This window comes from Phymastichus coffea, unplaced genomic scaffold, assembly GCF_024137745.1.
Source record: "Phymastichus coffea isolate CEN01 unplaced genomic scaffold, Cenicafe_Pcof_1.1 PCOF00007, whole genome shotgun sequence".
Taxonomy (NCBI): domain Eukaryota; kingdom Metazoa; phylum Arthropoda; class Insecta; order Hymenoptera; family Eulophidae; genus Phymastichus; species Phymastichus coffea.
The window spans coordinates 9084588-9105222 of NW_026706818.1; the positions used below are offsets into that span (position 1 = coordinate 9084588).

A 20635-nucleotide genomic window follows, 5' to 3' on the forward strand; every position below is an offset into this window, starting at 1 on the left:
GACCAATAGTCTCTTTGAGATAATTTCTTATCAAAGCACCTGAAAATTATGATTCCAATAAATTTATCCAAGTCTTCCAAAGAAAGTTCATAGCCATTTGCTTTTGTACAATCATTGATATGTTTTTTTAATTTCAAGTGAAAAAAAATCTCAAAAATTTCTATCAATGAACTATTCAAAATTTTTTTGCGATCACACTCTTTTAATAATATTTCATTTTCTAAACTTTCATTGTATTCAATTTCGCCTTCAACCCAGTCATAGATGTGATTTTTCTCTAACTTTGTTTGATTATTATTAGTGTAGGATTCTATTACTGTTCTAAAAATTTCTAAAGAGCCAAGCTCTATTGTTTCCGCAGAATCGCTTTCATCAGCTCCAGAATCGCTATACGACTTAGCAGAATCTCCAGATTCTTCGGTGTCTGGTATTACAGAGACATCATAATATTCATCACATTCTGTAACCTGTATTTCAGATTAGCGACGTCTTTTTTTTACATTACCACTTTTCCTTTTAGACATTGTTATTTTCTTCAGCTATACCTTTCAAATTAATCAATGTTAAGTGACAATTTTTAAATTTTCTTAATCCTGATTAATATTGTGTATTAGTATTATGTATAATTGCGCCGCGCGTATTAGTTGTACGCATTGGGCGCGCGTGGTGGCGCTCCCGCACTGCATTACTGTAGCACCCACGCCCAATATTTCATTCCCGTGCGAGAGTTAATCACGGACAGTCGTGCCACACCTTGTTCTCTTCAGAATTACGTTATACAGATTATATTCAGTTCTTTTGTAAATTTGTCTTTCTTGTTTATAATCGGTTTTCATCTTAGTTTTCTTATCAATTAGTTTTTGTCATTAATTTCTAAAATCAATATATATATATATACGTATACGGCTTACGCGCGGCAAAATTCAAGCATAATTACTTATTGTAAGGACAAGAATTATTATAAGGACCAGTCGAGATAAATGGTTATACCTTTGGACAAACATTCTAGCAACATATACACATATATAGCAATATAAATCCAAGGACAAGTACATTAATACATATATAAACATAGCGATATAATTGACACCAATTAATAATAACAAATATACATTTAACAAGTAAGTAACACAAGGTTTATTATATAAAACTGTCTTCTTCTTACTTATTTTTCTTTAGTAATAATTATTCTTGGAGTAATTACCATTTGGCAAATTCCACGTATTCATTTTGTGTATAATTACCTTAAGTCACGTGCCTTGTGATAGTCGATGAGTTTTAAGTGTAATCGACTTTGCTCCTAATCCACTTAATCCCCTAGCTATAATCGGATTAAAACCTAAGCCTTTTTCAATTGTTTAAACTATTGGGAAAAATTATATGACGAAATCGGCGAATAAGTTTAATAGATTTTATTAATAAAAAAATCTCTACAGTCTTTGTCGGGCCGAAAGACTGACGCACGCGAATAGGATTTACAATTAAATAACTTTCGGTGAGAAAGAGAGAGAGAGAAGATACGAATATTGGCGCGATCTAACGCTCGACGCGAATACAAAAAATTACCGCTAACACCGTTGGACAAAATATCAAATGTATTTTGTCACGTGATAATTAAGGGAGGTGCACCTACCCTGCGGTGCAATTACGTTGATCAGCCGTAATTGTTGAAGCAAATTAAAGGTGCTCCTCCGATCAGAATCAGCTGTGCTGCCTTGATTGCAAATCTGCTGTATAATTGCTGTTGCTTTTGCTGCTGCTTCCGTGATACTGCTACTGTTGCTGCTTCCTCGCTAACCTTTGCACACGTATCAAAATCCAAGTAAACTTTTTTATTGGCAAATCGTTGGAACACTGTGCTAAACTATTTTGGCGGTACTACACAAGTAACAGCTGAGACGTAACTGCTAATTCAAAAGATCACGCGCCCCCTCTCTCTCTCAATACTTAGAACTAACGCGCGAAAATCAGAATCGCGAACGGTTCGATTAATTCAATCGACTACCGTTGCAATATATGCGTGATTGATAAATTCTTAACTTTTTGGCTTTGGCATTTTATTCTCGCGACTCTTTTTATTTTATTGTTATAAATACCGCTCGCGCCGACCGGTCGGATTAGCGTCATATGACCTCTACGAAAAAGTGGTATAATAGCATACGCTGACGAAGTGTTTAACAATTAAGGGCGTTGCCGGATAATATGATATGCATCTGTATAGGATAAATAGTATGTCTGCAATATTTTGATTATATTTAAAAGAACTTAATTTCAAATCGCTCGTCAAACGCAGCCATTACTACCTTTTATATCTTTGTCTTTAACAAGTGCAGTCGTGACTAATAAGAGTTTCGATCTATATCATTATTTTATTATATATATGAATAATTGTGCCTATATTTGCGATTGTAATAGAAGGACCCCTATATAAATATATTTTATTTATTTGATTTTATTTAATTACTATTTATGTCCCATAAATATACATATATATAAGTTATATTTATCAAATAACTTGCGAGCGTTAAGTGCGCGGGGTCTCATACATGCAGCAATTCCCCACAACGAGTTGTAGTGTCACTCGTTTGCTAAAAGTACACTAACGACGTGTGTGTCTACTCGAAAACACGTCTCAATCAAAAACTAAAAAGTATAATATTGGACAATTCTTTTCAGTACGTAAATTTTTTATTTTTCAAAATATGGTCAAAATAAAAAAATCCAAAATTTTTTTAATCAGCTCTGAAAAAATTCACACGTATTCTTTGAATAATTGAAAGTATTTTTTATAGTACTAACTTTTTTTGTAAAGTTGATACTTTTGGAGTAAAAATTTATAAACTTTCATAGAGCACTGCCATAAAAAACCGCCTTTTTGTAAAAATGCTGGAAGAAAAAAAAATTTCCCCGGACGGTTTCTGAAAGCTCAAACATCGGGACCGCGATTTCTGTTGATAGAATATTGATTTTAATATTTGTATTAAAATATAGTTGTAAAAAGGCGGAGATAGAAATCACAGCATACACGCACGCATACGGATATATAAACACACAGAAACACACACACAATAAATATGAAAAATTGAAGCAGCTAATAAATAATTAGGAAAATATAACTACTAACCTGCCAATATAGATATATGTCGCGATTCTGGTATCAAACCGTTGAAATCTCCAATTCCTGAAAATATATGAAATTCAATATTTATTACGTAATATAGAATGGAATGGATCACTATGAATGTATTGGTAATTATTATTTCTTTTCTATTTGAGGGATATTATTAGCTATTTCATAACATTAAATTCATCCATTTATTTCAAAAATATTATACTTATTGTCCACGTAGAGGTTAACATGTATGAACAGATATTTATTTTTTTTTACCATATTTAGATGAAAATATGGTAAGCTGCTTGAAAATATGGTAAGGTATATTTTTTCAACAATTTTTGCACCATTGTATTCCTTATTTTTTTTAGACAGAAAACTATGGTAAATATCAAGTTCCGCTATCACTATAGCACCGAAATATAAACAAAAAGATTTTTTCACGATTTCATAATCATAAGATTAAATATGTAACGAGTAAAAGTGCTAACTCGTTATGTCTCTCTCTCCCTATTATTTAATGATTATTATTAATATATAAATAATTATGTTAAATTATTATTTTGTATGATACCAAAATATATGCATCTACGATATGCTCCAGCACCAGGTAAGTAAGAGCAGAGAGAGATGCGTGTACGTAGCAATACGCTCAATGTGTGAGAGCGAAATGAAAAACAAAAGATAGACGTATTTGCGCTGCGTTTGAGTAAGCGCGCGCTGATTAGTTGTAACGAGGGCAATGTAAGGTTCTCTTTAAGTTGCGGCCTATAAAGCTAAACAATCACTGGTCCTCGAAGCAAAACATGTGGGTTTAACGATATATCGAGTTTCTCTGACTTCTCTGGCTTTTCCAATACTTTTTTCTGTCTACGTGTACGCTTGTGACGAGAGCGAGCGTTGCGTTTGCTTTCGATCACTTTTTTTCCTCTTTTTCCTCTCGCGGCAGGGCATAGTGAAGCATTTAGAATGCGCCTAATGCGTGGCCTTTGATTTCAGCTGACGGTGATCGCTGAGCGAGGCCGGGCCGGCCCGACACAGAAAGCATAGCATAAAAAAGAGAAGGAGAGAAAGATAAGATAATCGTTATGTACATACTGACTACATTATCAATTCTCAAGATAAGATACGATGGTAAAAATAGTCTGAACCAATATATTATGGTTATTTTGTACAGTAAACATTTTTAAAACTATTCTGCTTTATATACGTATTATATTATTAACATAAGCTGACACACAAACACACACACACATACCTATATATTATTACTATTACTATATGTACATAATTATTATAAATTACTTAATTTATTATTATTATTATTAATTATTTTTTTACAAGGAGTTGCCGAATCCTTTTTGCGGACTCACCTTAGTCTTGCTGACTCAGGGGTTATGTGGGACTCCCTAAAAAAAAGCAGGCCTACCGACTAAACCGTAATCTCCTTGGTGTCCTTCCCCCAGCCAGGAACTTTGTTAATATTACTTCTGACTGAAGGTTCTATCAGTGTTTGTCCGTTCGTGTCGTTCCGCCGTATCTTGTTACGTCGCGTCACTTCGACTGCTCAGTCATCCGTCAGGCAGTCGTCCGCGTTCATACGTCTCAGTGTGGTTTCCGTATAGGTAGCGATTAAGCGTCATCATTCGGGTTCACAGATCGGGGGACCTTTCCGTAATCACCGCCGCCACGTCATCAGCGTAGGCGACGAGGGTCACTCCGAGTGGCATCCTAAGCCAAAACAAGCTATCGTATAAGCCATTTCAGAAGTCAGGTCCCTATTTCGACCCCTGTACCACCCCAGCGATGACCTGTCTCGTTACTTATCCTTCGATCGTCTTGTACGTTCTCCGTCTGTCCTCCATAACCCGAAGCAGGTATGGTGGGATCCCGAAGTTACTTTTCAGTGCCTCCAAGATATCCTTCCACCTGGCCGAGTTAAAAGCATTCCTAATGCCGAGCGTTGTCAGCAACACTATACTCGTAAATCGCGCTGTGTGTCAGTATTAATCTAGTTCCAGGAAAGAGTTGACCACCTTCGGACCGCTCCAATCGTCGATCGACCGACTTCTGAAACCGAACTACAAACCTGATAAACCCCCTCCGGTCTTTATCGCGTCGATCAGTTTCGATCTCAGTAATTGTTAAAAGAGTGTACCAGTCCTGTCGAGTAAACTTAACGGTCAGTAGGCTGAAGGCGTGCCAGGATCGCTCCTACCTTTTGGGATAAAAACAAACCTTGCCACCTTCCGGTTACTGAACGTTCCTGTCGCCAAGCACGTGGAGTACGAGCTTTGACCGTAGACGAGCCACGAGCCGGAGGATCTCGGATGGTACTCCGTCCGGTCCCGGTGCCCTACCCGTCCTCATCGCATTCGTTGCTCTGATGAGCTCCTCAGCGGCAAAAGCGGGGGGCATTTGTGCGTCCACGTCATCCATCACGTTTGTCCTAGTCGGGTGCGTCGGAAACAATCCGTCAACAATCCGTCCTGCTGTTTCGGCATCTTTAAGTTCCGGTGAGACTCGGGCCCCTAGTTTCCCGGTCACAATCTTGTAGCCGGTTTCCCAGGGATCCTCGTTCACCTCCTCGCAGAGCTTCCTCCAGCATCGCGTCATGCTGTCCCGTATTGCTTTCGTCAGCGTCTTCCGTGCTGTTTTGTATATGGCCTGAAGGTTTTCCCTTTCGGGTCCACCTCCAGCCCTCGTCGCACGTCGCCGATTTGCCAGGCATATCTTGCGTAACTCGGCTATTTCGTCCGTCCACCAGTATTGTGATCGTCTTTTTTGTATCTGTCGTCGTTTCGTCATTGTGCTGGTGCACAAGTTGTTTATTAATTTCGCCGTCTCGTCTGTCAGTCTTTCCGTTCTTCGCCGGCCCGTTAGCTCAGGAGGAATCTTCGACCCCGGGGCTGATGCCGCCATCAACTCCTCCGAAAATTTTTGTCGGTCAAGTTTGTTAAGGTTCCACTGCGGGGGTTGGTGGATTCTCGTCTGTCTCGTTTCTGTCCGTCCCGCCACTTCGAAGACGATGTATTGATGGTCGCTGGCTGTATAGTTCTTGACCACCCGCCACCCCCTCAGCCGTGGCAGGGTTCTGTCCGACGTCATCGTCACGTCAGGGATGGAGTCTCCAATCCCTGGTCGTCTGTACGTCGGCGTATCCCGTATGTACTACTGCTAGGTCCAACCTTGCGGCCATTTCCAGCAGCAGTCGTCCACGTCGGTTCGTTTCGTTCATTCCCCACTCGATCGCCCTCGCATTGAGATCCCTCGCAACGATGACATCTCCGGGCAGGTCCCTGATCCCGTCCTCTAACCGCGTCGCCTTCCTTTCGAACTCCGCCGCGGTGCAGTTGGATGTCAGGTAGACGCTGACATAAGTGACAGCGCCGACTGTAGCCCAGACGTAGTCGTCCCCATTGGTTATTATTATTATTATTATTATTATCATCATCATCATCATCCTCATCTTCATCATTATTATTATTATTTTTATTAGTATTATTATTATTATTATTATTATTATTTTTATTATTATTATTATTATTATTATTTTTATTATTATTATTATTTTTTTTTTACAAGGAGTTGCGGAATCCTTTTTGCGGATTCCCCTTAGTCTTCATATCTAAGGAGGTATGTGGGACTCCCCCAAAAAAAAAAAAAAGACAGGCCTACCCACTAAACCGCCATCTCCTTGTTGTCCTTCCCCCAGCCAGGGACTATGTTGATATTACTTCTGACTGGGGGTTCTGTCTGTGTTCGTTCGTTCGTATCGTTTCACCGTGCGTCGTTACGTCGCGTCAATCCGTCTGCTCAGTCGTCCTTCAGACAGTCATCCGCGTTCTTACGTCTTAGTATGGTTTCCGTATAGGTTGCGACTAAACGCCACCATTCGGATTTATGCAGCATCACCTCTACAATGTTATCGGGGGTGATGTTGCCAACTGTTGTCTCTAGTTCTCGTCTGAGTCTTGTTCAGCGGTCGCACCCGAAAAACGTGTGTTCCGCGTCGTCTCGTTCGTGTCCACAATACTTGCAGTCGGGTGTTCGTACTCTGTTCATATTGTGGAGGTACCGTCGAAAGCACCCGTGGCCCGTCAAGAGCTGGGTGACGTGAAAATTCACATCACCAAAATTCCTTCCAAGCCACGGTCTCACGTCCCGTATCAGTCGTCTCGTCCATTTGCTACCTCGTTCTTCTGTCCATCGGTCTTGCCACATGTCTATCGTCCTTTCGCGTTCAACGATTGCCGCGTTCTTTCGTCCTATGTCTGCGCTGCTCCCATAGATCCTTTTGCGTTCAGAAGCAAGAAGATCCACGGGTATTACGCTCGCCACCACCAGGACAGCCTGCGCAGAGACTGTTCGGTAGGAGCAAGCGATTCGCAGAGCGCCCTGTCTCTGTACCATCGTCATTGTCTTACAGTACTTCTTTGTCTTCAAGGAATCTGCCCATATTTCCGCGCCGTATAAGAGGATCGAGTGAGCTGTCGCCATTAGCAGTCGCCGCTTTCCTGGTCTCGGTCCCGTCGTGTTTGCCATCAGGCGGCTCAAGGATGTTATCCTCTCTGCCGCTTTTCGGGCTGTCTTCTGTATGTGAGGCCAGAAGGTCATCTTCGTATCGAGGGTTTCCCCAAGGTACTTGACTTCCCCCTTGGTCTCCGTTTCGTATGTACCCACTCTCATGGATAGTATCGTCTGTATGCGTCTTCTCGTGAGAAGCATAAGTTCCGTCTTTTCTGTTGCGAGTTGCAGTCCGTGTTCTGTCATCCATCTTCCAACTCGTCTCATGGTCTGGTTCAACGTCAGCTGCGCCAGCTCGGGAGATCTCTCCGTGATCACCGCCGCCACGTCATCAGCGTAGGCGACGAGGGTCACTCCGAGTGGTATCCCAAGCCGAAGCAGACTATCGTATAGACCATTCCAAAAGTCGGGTCCCAGTATCGACCCCTGAGCCACCCCAGCGGTGACCTGTCTCGTTACCTGTCCTTCGGTCGTCTCGTACGTTATTCGTCTGTTTCTCAGATAATCCTCCACAACCCGAACCAGGCACGGTGGGATCCGAAAGTTGCTTTTCAGCGCCTCCAAGATATCCACCCACCTGGCCGAGTTGAAAGCATTTCTGATGTCGAGCGTCGCTAGCAGCACAATGGGTCGCGCCGCATGGCAGTGTCTGTCTAGTTCCAGGAAAGAATCAATCACCTTTTGGATTGCTCCAATCGTCGACCGACCCCTCCTGAAGCCGAATTGCAAATCTGAGAGACCCCTTCCGGCCTGTATCGCGTCCGATTATTATTATTATTATTATTGTTATTGTTATTATTATTATTATTAAATTACTACTACTCAGAGGTAAACATTTTATTGAATAAATTAAGTTTACTCTAATATTCTTACTGTAGAGTTTTATATACATTATTCTTGAAAAACTTTTTTTTCAGTCTATAATTTTCCAATATAAAATAACTCAATAGAATAGGTTTAAGATTTCGGAGTTATGGGTTTGTGAGCTTGTGAGTTTAGGCTTTGCGATTTGGAATTCATTCGTTAAGTGTTGATGAGTACTGCCTTCCGAATTTGTGAGTTTGAAGTTTGAAGTTTATGGGATTAAAGTTTGAGCGTATGTGGTTGTATGAATTTAAGATTAGGGGTTTGTGATTCATGAGTGTAGAGATTGTGGTAAGTAGGTTTGGGGCTTGTGAGCTTGGGATTTGTTGACTTGGAGTTTATAATCTTAAAAATTCGAGGTTTTTGCGTATGGAATTTATGGACTTGGGTTGGTAGGCTTGAGATTTGTAGCTTGCTATTTGTAATTTCGGAATTTGAGGTTTTGGTACTTGTTGGCTTGAAGTTTGTGGGCTTGGGATTTATGGATTTTGCGTTTGTGGGTAAAAATATATTTTAAAAATATAGTTTTAGCCCCATAAAATATAAGGTGTGCAATCCTCCATATTCGAAACTAATATAGTTTTGTTGTTTGTTTTATATAAAATTTCAAATAAACCGATGATACTGAAAAAAATGTGATATTGAAGGTAACTTACGCGGGTGGTTTTTGTCCACTAGAAGTAAAAATTCGTATCACCTATTTTTCAATGCACCATATCATACCACAATTTTATCAAAATCGAGGATTCGTTTATTGTATTATTTATCCACATTCTTTTATAATAGGGTTTAGGGGTAGTTCACTCCCGTAACAAAAGTTTATGTGGAAACACCGAAACACGTGGACTTTTTTTTGTCATTTTGTATATGAAAAACATTTTTTTATATTTTTGTAATAGTTCTATAAAATTTTACACGAAAAAAATACTAGAATAATACAGTTTTACCCCTATTAAATCTAAGTGTTGCAACGCTTATTATCAAAACCTATATCGTTATGTTGCGGTTTTCATGGCAATTCTTTTTCATTTTGTTTTAGTAATAAATGTTAAATAGAACCGAAGATATTGAAAGAAATATGAGTTTGTGGGTGACTTTTGGGGGTTGTTTTTACCCCCTTAAAGTGCATATCCGCCGATAAAAAAAATACGTCTCTTTTATTTTTGATGCACTATAACATATCTTAGTATTATTGAAGTCGGAGAGGGACACCTGGGGTACTTTCCTTACGACAGGAAAAAGTCTCAAGATAAGCAGAAATCGGTAGGGGTTATTGACGGCCTTAGCGACTCGGTGGACGAAATTTTAATGATTGAGCCAAAGAAAAATAAAGCGCAGCCAAAGAAGAAGCAAGGTAAAAAGAGCGAAAACCAGGGAGGTGAAGTTGCCGTGGCTGCAGCCGGCAGGCAGCAGCCGCAGGCGACAAACCAACCTGCGAAAGAAGCAGTGCTTACTCAGTAGAGCGTTCAGGCTTCGATTCAATTGCAACGCGGTAGGTCATAGGAGGGCGCAATGCCCGGTGGCTCGAGTCAACCCACTTATTGTTTGCTACAAGTGTCGGCAACAAGGACATTTTGCCAATAATTGCTCAACTCGATCTACCGAGCGTACACCATTTTGTCAAGTGTGCGGGACCATCGTTCGTTTTTAGGATTAGTACAAAGTGTGTTCGAGGATGAACTTTCTACTTCGATGGTAGAGAAAATTCGGACGGAGGATAATGTAAGTGTAGATTTTCCTAGTAAGACTAGTAATAGGTCCGAACAGGCAAATAAGCGCTATACGGTACAGTTAGGCGTAGAATTCAGCTCAAAACGTCGAAACTCTACATCACATGATTATTTACCAAACGACAAGGCGCGGGAAGCGATTTGTCCAGGTAATTTGTGTGTGGCGGTTAGCTCGCCCAAGAATTGTCCAGTAAGGTAAAATGAGTTGCCGTCGCTGCGCATGAACACAAGACAGTCACATTCAAGTATTTCGCCCGCGGCTTTGGAAAAGGCCGTTGCTTCTGAAAATAAAGACGAACCTATGGTAAATTTTGTATGTGAGGAAGCCAGATCAAGCGTTGCGCTCCTGTCGGAACGGATCATGACAAGGGTCACGGTCACGCGCGATAAAGGTGAGCTTGTTAATGATAGGATTTTGTTGCTTAGACGTTCGGTCGTCGGTGCCAACACACCTTCCGTTTTAGTGAGGGGAGGGTCTAAGTGTAACTCAGAAATCCCTAATAAAACGGCAGATGAATCGAACACAGCGTTAATCGCAGTAGTAGAGAATAGATTCTTTATTAAGATTGACATAGGTGGGCAGATCTATGCAGCGCTGCTAGATTTAGATGCTTAGGTATTGGCTATCCGCACGTGTTTATTGATAGTAAAAGGCATTCGCGCCTTCCCCTGCAATAAAAACTATACGGCGACCAAAAGTTGTAAAACTATTCGTTGTTTATTGGACCTTTGAAGGTGTCTGATAGTTTTATATTTTCTGGTTATTTGTGCCACTTCCTCTAATAATTCTTTAATGTATTCTTTATCTCTGATTTCGTCCAATGTTTCGAGCAAGGTGATTGCACAATTAATTACTGATAAAAAGTCACTCACGGAATATGGTTTATTACTTTTGTATGAATTCGTATTATTCTCGTACGTTAATACCTTTATTAACTCTTTCAAATAGAGTAGTTTTGTCAGTATTATCGTAACAATCTACACTTTTTCGATCGTTGCTACTACTTTCTCTAATTTTCGACTTATAATATGGCTGTTTACTCAATTTATTTTCTGTCATTAAGAATTTCTTGGGGTGAATTTTATCATCTGCAAAATTTTTATCGAGGGTGCTTTCATTATGGCTTTGCTCAGCCCTACTTATTTTATTATTCTGAATAAATAATGAATTAGCTTTCGCGGAACTTGGGCGTGCACTCCCGCATTCTTTGTTTGCTAATGCCAAATTACAAACTGAGTACGAACTTTGGTTTCATCTAATTTCCGATTTTCGAATTTCGGATGTACAGATTTCAGGTTCACCAATTTTAACTTCCCTATCTTTTTCTAGCCCAATTTCGGAATTACAAATCTTAGATTTTTTTTGTGACAATTTACAGATTTCGAATTTTCGCAATTTTACTCCAATTTTATTTGAACGATTGTCTTTGTAATAGCTCCATCTAATTCTATTGACATAGTTTTTATCTGGCTCAAGATCTATCTTTGATTCTTCATTGCTTTCTTTATTAATGGAAACTCTTTTCGCAAATGTTGCGACGGGGGAGAGGGAGGGGAAAAATAATCGACAGGTATTTCTCCGGTCTCGCACTGTCGCCAGCGGCGCGCAGTCAACCGAGACAACGTATGCAGCTTTTATTTAATTTTGTTGGGCGCCAGCTACCGTGCTCTCGCGTTAGGAGAGCAGGTAGCGCTGCAACGTTGGCTGGTTCTCGGCAAGGTCCTGCTGGTCGCTGTGAGGGTCGGGTGGTTTCCCCACTGCCTCCCTCCTCGTCGCCGTCGGTGCTCTGCGCGCGTAGCTATCACCTGTGAAGGATGAAGTGGGAGAGCGAAGTCCTAGGCCACGAATTCGTTCGAGTCTAAAGCGTATCGAGCGAAAGGAGAAAGGGGGCAACGGGTGGCTTACAAGGCCACCCATGGCTGCGGCTCGTTCGGCTAGCTAGATGTAGTTCGGGGCATGGCGGCTCCTAACCCAGAAGCGGGTACATCGAGGGGGGGGGCGTCGCAGGGGCGCCCCGACTGACGGACTAGTGGTTTAGGGGATAGCTCCTTCCGTGGACTGGTGGCGTGGTGGCCGCGACTGCGGCTATCGGCTAGATAACAATCAGGGTATTCGCGCACACGCTTACCGATCTCAGACCGACCGCGAAAGCTACGGGGGATGAGGCGATCAAGTGGGTGTAGTCAGTAACAAGTCGGGTGTAAAGGTAATCCAGATTTATTATGCAAAACCTCCCAGGTCAACCCCAGTGGTATATCTCTCGCGATGGTCAGCCTGGTCTAGGTTACGGGGGGGACGCGAGTGGCGTGTTACGACGCGAAGTCGATTTAGGCAGGCAATCATCAACACAAGCGGTAAGTCGCGAATGCGTAGTTGTCGTATGCAAAATATTTATCTCGCGCGCTGGTTCGGAATTCGCTCGAATAAACACACGGAATCGGTCGATCGTACGAAGGTCGGCTACTCGACCGGCAATGTTAACAATTTAGAACGATAATCCTACGGTGAAAACAAACTGATAGCGCGCACACAATACCGAAGGTCAAGCGCGGCTCACCTAATGTTCGTCCGGTTGTAACGAAGGGACTCGTCAACACGCACAAGATTTGTCGCACGCGCGAAGGTCATACGATACTTAATTACTCTATCCAACCGATCGTCACACAAAGGAGTCCTCGTAACTGGCGCGCGCACGGGGAACTTGCACCTTCACGGCAACCAGAGACATTCCAAATCCAACTATTTATCCGGGAAATTATATAAGCGGAAGTCGGCGGTCAACCGGCGTACGCGCGGAGGATGTAAGAATATGTACACGCACGGGAAGTTTGTCGGTCAAACAACGCCCAATGTAGCAGATTAGGAACGGCGTCTGAGAGGTCTACTGCAAGGTGCGTGCTCACGAAATCGTATCGGGCGCACGAAGGTCATGCGGCACTCGCGAGGACGCGGACGCTCGGTAATCACGGAACTTGACCGAAAAACCCGCTTCCAATCAAGCATTTATTTAGGTTAAACGAGGATTTTACAGCACGTAGATGCGCGCGCGAAAACTTGCCTTTCGATAACGGACAACATAGCGGTGCGACAGCGGGGAATCACTCGGAAGGTCAACGGTGAAAATGTATAAGAGGATCGCTCCGACGCGCGAAGGTCTAACGGCACTCCCGAGGGTGAGGACGGGCAACACACGGTATACTTAAAAGAAGGGTGTACTCACTCGGTCGTCTCCACAGAATAATTACGACCTCGGCTGAGGCGATTGTTTGTGGTCGGCGGGCCTATTGCTGCCGCAGTTATACTGCTTCTATATCTGTTTTCTATTTCTGCTTTCCTATCTGTTTTCCTCTATTTCACTTATCTGTTTTTCTTTTCTTTACTTCACTTTTCTTTTCTGCACTTATCTACTTCTTTCTACTTCACTTATCTATTCCTGCACTTATCTACTTCTCTCTACTTCACTTATCTATTTCTGCACTTTTCTACTTCTTTCTACTTCACTTATCTATTTCTATCTGCTTCCTATTTCCTTTGTCTGCTTCCGGGTACCGTGCATCAGCGAGGCTCAACGGGTATGTCTCACCGTTGAGGCTTAACGGTTACTGGCGCGCCGTTTTTCGGCGACGCGCCGCTTCTTCTAGCTTACTTCCCCTTAGTTATTGTCTATTGGCTAGCTTGTTGCTAAGTCGGGTCTCAGCGCCGTCTATATTAATACTTTTTGCACGCGCAATTTGTTTATTGGTCAGTTCTTCGCGCCTAATTTGCCTACTGGTCGCGAAGATAGCGTCGGTTTTCACTCATTAGTCCAACCACCCCTAAGCCGATAACGATTGGCCGGTCAAATAGCGTCGCTTGTCTATCCTCTTCTATCCACTGCTCGCTGGTCTTACCGATTCCCCTCGCTCACGTCCGATCGGTCTAGTATCGGCGGTCTCGCTCGCTCTCACGCGCTCGGTCGCCCCTACTTCTAGTCTAACTAGGTCTGCCTTAGTTAACGGGGGCTTGCGATCAGCTGACCTCGGCTGGAAACTTTAGGGGCTCCTAGCTTCCCGGGGGAGTGTCGGATCGGGTCGTGAGTGCGCGAGGGGTTGTACGCGAGCGTAAGGGTCGTGCGAATCGGTCAGGGAAACTTCTAGGGGCTATAGTTCGCGAGATTCGGAGGTGCGTGGGCGGGTGTATGCGGTCGTGGCTGTTCTGCCGCAAGTGCCGGTAGTTTATATATTTTTGTGTGATGACGCATCATCACAATGTATCAAAATTGTTACGAATTTTTACTTGATTTCTAACATTTGATATCAACATTTGTATTGTTTGTGAATAAACAAAACTTTTTATCAGCGATTTTTATAATATTGTTTTTATAATCTATTGTAGCCTTGAATTTACGCAAATATTCACTGCTGATTAGTCCATCTTGTTCAATAGATAAATCATCGGGTATCATATGAAATTCGAATTCTAAATCTTTTATTCTAATACGCTCCTCGCAAAAATTAAGGGAACAAAAAAATTTGTCAAATTTTTGGCTGATTTTCAACAGGCGGTAATTCAGTGAGAAATGGTCGTACAGGAAATAAAAAAATAAAGCTGTTGAAGCTTGAAGACTCTAGTTTTTAGTTTTTTGGGTTAAAAATTTTTTGGAGCTCCGTATTTCATACAATCCTTATACAAAGCGCAAAAAAAATTTTATCCAAATTTTTTACATTTTGTTTCTTACTCTACGGGCATGGAAAAATTTGTTCGAGCTACGCCAATACAAAGGTCTTTTAGCCTGTTTATTCAGCTTTATGCTGCTTTTCGCGGAGCTCAATTACGATCATTTGTCTCCGAGATATCGAACTTTGAATGCAAAAGGATCCTTTTGCATTCAAAATTCGATATCTCTGGAACTACCTACTTGGTGGTCGCACAGCGAGCGGACACCGAATTTCATCATCTGCATAAAATTTCTGATGAAATACAGTGAAACGTTAGTAAAGAGAAAAATTTTTCTTCATCTCTAACATTGAATTGAAAAAAGTGACATTACAATGACATTTTCCCCTTTTTTGGTTACTTGACTGTATCTTCAGTAATATGGACGGAAAAGGTACGGTTAAAGAGAAATTTTACAGTCTAATGTTCCTCAAAGAACCCCTAAATTTTTGGAGCGATCAATTCAGCGGTTTTTCCGGACCAATTGAGCAAAATTTATAAAAAATTAAAGGAACAAGGTTTTTGTTCCTTAACTTGAAGCAAACTTTTTAAAAATCAAAAAATTCCATTTTTTTTCGTCTGTTTACACACTTTTGTGTCTGTTTACGATTAATTTTGAAAAAAATTAAAAAAAAAAACATTTTTTTTTTCAAAAATCAAACATTTTTCAAAAATAAAAAAACAATTTTTTCCACTTACTATAAAATATTGTTTTCTAGCGATTGATGACCGATTTACCGCCGGCATTAGCGTTATCCAAAGCATACCACGTGGAGGTTGCTCGGTCGGATTTATGCTTCTTTTATGCTTACGCACGTGTGCGAATGATTTTTGGAAAGAAGAGACCTCGTGGCTCGTCAGCTCCACAGTATTTTACGACTCCAAACTCACTTTCTAAAGTGTGTGTGTATGTGTGTGTGTGTATGTGTGTGTGTTTAGTATCGAGTATTTCCGCCTCTACTCTGAACACATTACAATGACATTTTCCCCTTTTTTGGTTACTTGACTGTATCTTCAGTAATATGAGCGGAAAAGGTACGGTTAAAGAGAAATTTTACATTTTAATGTCCCCCAAAGAACCCCCTAAATTTTTAAAGTGATCGGTTCAGCGGTTTTTCCGGATCAATTGAACAAAATTTATAAAAAATTATAGGAACAAGGTTTTTGTTCCTTAACTTGAAGCAAACAAATTTTTTTTCAATTTTTCCACTGTCTATAAAATATGGTTCTTTAGCCATCGTGATTGATGACTGATATACCCTTGAAAAAAAAATTTTTTTTGTAATTGAGAAAAAAATATGTCGAGAGAGCGCGCCTTCAGTAGCGCCCTCTTAAGTGTCTAAGAGATGCGAATGGGTCAGTAGATGTGGACGGGCCACGGAGCTATCATGCTGGACGTACGCTCTCACCACCCTGTTAATATACTTTAACTGTAAACCACTAATTGTATCACACCCATACTCCCGTGTCCTCGATATCACAACATAATAACATTTTCAATTTCTTTACTGAAAAAAATTAATAATCGATTAGTCACTCATTTTGATTCATTTAGGTCATGGATACATTCAAGCCTCAATTACGCTTAAAAAAAATTGTTTTAAAAAAAATCAAAGTTGATACCCCTAAGTATCCATTACTCGGTCTGTGAAATTCTGCGCGATAAGTTTTTAACGTCTTCTGTGAAGCCAAAACGTGATAAAAAAAACAGTTCTTTTCTAAACTCTTCGACTTTTTAGTAAAAAATCATTCAACAGTTTTTTCCAAAACTAAACTTTTCTTTTCGTAAATTCTAAAGAATTTTTTGACGGCTGCTTGATTCTCGTAAACATTAATTTTTTTCATAATGCATCCGAGGCTGCATTTATCTGCCCCAGAAGTCGTTCAGCTAGTAACTCTTGTTCAGGAGGGGTATAGGTATCGGCAGGTGGGTGAACGACTTGGTGTCAGTCCCTCGGTAGTGTCTCGTGCCTACAACTGATACCTTGAAACAAATCGATTCGAGCGACGCCCTGGACAAGGCCGACATCGAGAGACGACTCGCCGAGACGATGGAGCAATCATTCGACACGCCCGTCAAGAACCTTCTGCTCCAGCAAACATCATCGCCCAAAACTTCCCCAACCGTCAACATCAACGACAACAACAACAACAACGACAACGACATCGACAACAAAAAAGACCGCCTCGAAACATTTCTCGAACATCAGTAAGGAATCGCCTTCACGAAGCTGGATTGCGTGCTCGAAATGCTGCTCGTGGGCCGATGTTGACCGCTGCACATCGTAGAGCTCGTTTGCAGTATGCTCATAACCATGTCAACTGGCCCATGAGAAACTGGAACAATGTTCTTTTCTCAGATGAATCTCGATTTTGTCTATGGTAACGACAGAAGACCTCGAGTTTGGCGCCGTACGGGAGAACGTTATGCACAACGCTTGATGCGTTCAGTAGCCGCTTACAATGGAGGATCAGTAATGGTTTGGGCAGGAGTTTCACGAGGATCTCGAACTCCTTTGGTTATTGTTCGAGATAACCTCAATGCCAGGCGTTATATCGAGCAGATTTTGAGATCTCATGTGTTACCAATATGGAGAAACGCGAGAAGATTCATTCTTATGCAGGATAACGCAAGGCCTCATACGGCGAACATCACTCGTCGATTCTTCGAGAGAAACGACAGACAGTTGTTAAGCCATCCTGCAATGAGTCCTGATCTCAATCCAATTGAGCATGTCTGGGACATTTTGGGCCGCCGATTGCGTCAGAGTTACCCAAACCTCCGAAATTTAGCTAAATTAGAGATTGCTTTGATAAGAGTTTGGCGTCAGATTCCTCAGCGGATGATCCGCAATTGCATTTCCAATATGCGGCAGCAATTGCAAGCTGTGATTCAGAGTAGAGGCGGAAATACTCGATACTAAACACACACACATACACACACACACACACACACTTTAGAAAGTGAGTTTGGAGTCGCAAAATACTGTGGAGCTGACGAGCCACGAGGTCTCTTCTTTCCAAAAATCATTCGCACACGTGCGTAAGCATAAAAGAAGCATAAATCCGACCGAGCAACCTCCACGTGGTATGCTTTGGATAACGCTAATGCCGGCGGTAAATCGGTCCTCAATCGTTAGAAAACAATATTTTATAGTAAGTGGAAAAAATTGTTTTTTTATTTTTGAAAAATGTTTGATTTTTGAAAAAAAAATGTTTTTTTTTTCAATTTTTTTCAAAATTAATCGTAAACAGACACAAAAGTGTGTAAACAGACGAAAAAAAATGGAATTTTTTGATTTTTAAAAAGTTTGCTTCAAGTTAAGGAACAAAAACCTTGTTCCTTTAATTTTTTATAAATTTTGCTCAATTGGTCCGGAAAAACCGCTGAATCGATCGCTCCAAAAATTTAGGGGTTCTTTGAGGAACATTAGACTGTAAAATTTCTCTTTAACCGTACCTTTTCTGTCCATATTACTGAAGATACAGTCAAGTAACCAAAAAAGGGGAAAATGTCATTGTAATGTCACTTTTTTCAATTCAATGTTAGAGATGAAGAAAAATTTTTCTCTTTACTAACGTTTCACTGTATTTCATCAGAAATTTTATGCAGATGATGAAATTCGGTGTCCGCTCGCTGTGCGACCACCAAGTAGGTAGTTCCAGAGATATCGAATTTTGAATGCAAAAGGATCCTTTTGCATTCAAAGTTCGATATCTCGGAGACAAATGATCGTAATTGAGCTCCGCGAAAAGCAGCACAAAGCTGAATAAACAGGCTAAAAGACCTTTGTATTGGCGTAGTTCGAACAAATTTTTCCATGCCCGTAGAGTAAGAAACAAAATGTAAAAAATTTGGATAAAATTTTTTTTGCGCTTTGTATAAGGATTGCAATACGGAGCTCCAAAAAATTTTTAACCAAAAAAACTAAAAACTAGAGTCTGCAAGCCTCAACAGCTTTATTTTTTTATTTCCTGTACTACCATTTCTCACTGAAATACTGTCTGTTGAAAATCAGCCAAAAATTTGACAAATTTTTTTGTTTTCTTAATTTTTGCGAGGACTGTATTTATTTTTCCTAATGTTACTACACTGTTACGTGTAATATCTCGCAACTCTAAAATATTCAATTCGTTCAGATATGCTTCGTTGGGTTCCTTAGACCATTTCAGTAGAGATGGTCCAGCTCCAGTATCTAGCATGATAGAAAGACTCATATTTTGATTTTTATCTTCTAAAATGAAAGTTAGTGACTAACTATTCAAGTTTAACAATACCAGTCTTTTCGTTATTTCTAATTTCTTTTATCAGTTATCTGTTTTTACTCTTTTACATTTTTAATGTTTGCTAATTCTTTTTTTGCTTCTGCAAGTACTTTTACTGTCTGTTTGAGATCGTTGGGTTCCTATGTTGCAAAATCGCGTTCAATCTCTACCACTTTTGCTGTTGCTTCTTCGGGATTTTTTGCCTGTCTCATTCGTGCTTTAATCACCCAGTGTAAGCCGCGGATGAAAAACTTGACTTTATCCTTTTCTAATTGATTTAAAAATCCAACATTATACCTTTTTTCGCTCAATGCTGCGCTTAATAATTCTTGCGTTACTGTTTTAATTCTGTTTGAGAATTTTACTACATTTTCTGAGGATTTTGGCTTGAGCATAGCCAGCTTACCCGACAGTTACCGTATTTTCCGGTGTATACGACGCACCGGTGTATAAGACGCACCCCAAAAATTTGAAGGCACATTTTGAGAAAAATATGAAAATTTTGATAAAAATTTAGTTTTGAGGAAAAAAATTCGTTTAATTGTAATAAAGCACGTCTTTTTTGTGAATTAACGTTAATTACGGGATGATAAAAAAATATTGATATCTGTTAGCCGACGATGATTAGATACATTGCCGTTGCATATCTCTTACCACGGGGAGGTCGACAATCAAAAGAGATATTTTCTATTTTTTTTGTTTTTTATTGTTTTTTTTATTTTTTTTTTCGATTTTTGTTGTTTTTAAAAGTTTTTTTTGCATTTTTTAAATATTTTTTGTTGTTTTTTTGTATTTATTTTTGATTTTGTTGTGTTTTATTTATTTTTGTGATGAAATTTTTATCTTACAGAATCTAACAAATGAGACCGAAATTGATCAAGAACCAGAAGTGCTTTTTTCTTCAAGAAGCCGCCTTGTCTTCTACACCACACTTTATGTATCCAAATTGTCACCACCTTCATCCATCCATCCTTTTGGGTATACATGCACTATTACACCTGTCGGTATTTTATCCATAGGCATAGTTTTACGTTTAAAAATGATCATTGGAAGTAGCTTTACATCATCAGCACAGCAAGCAAGAACCACAGTGTAGTGGAATTGTTCATGACCACTTGTCTTTATCGTAATCGTTTTTTGTCCTTTTTTCGAAACACTTTTAGTTGACGGAACATCGAAGTTCATAGGTGTTTCATCCATATTTGCTTTCTGTCCGATTTCAAAACTCATTGCTTGTCTACGGTGAATTATATTCTGGTGAAAAGAGAGAATTTTGTCTTCGTACTATTTTGGCATTTTTTGACAAATTTTTGTTTTCACTCGTATAGGTAAACCATTGCATTTCATGTAGCGGTGACATCATGAAGGACTTCCTTTCAAATCATTTATTTGACTTTTTAAAGCTACTTTTTGTGTATGTATGCGTATCATTTTCGTTGA

The 20635-nt window shown here is 40.3% G+C and overlaps 1 protein-coding gene across 1 annotated transcript in view; it reads right to left on the bottom strand.

The window, feature by feature from the left end:
• LOC131668942 (lachesin-like) overlaps positions 1 to 20635 on the bottom strand; it is a 944221-nt gene that overhangs the window by 80979 nt on the left and 842607 nt on the right. The window contains exon 8 of the mRNA XM_058943448.1: positions 3125 to 3181. Coding sequence (XP_058799431.1) covers positions 3125 to 3181 — 57 coding nt within the window. The remainder of the gene's footprint in view (positions 1 to 3124; positions 3182 to 20635) is intronic.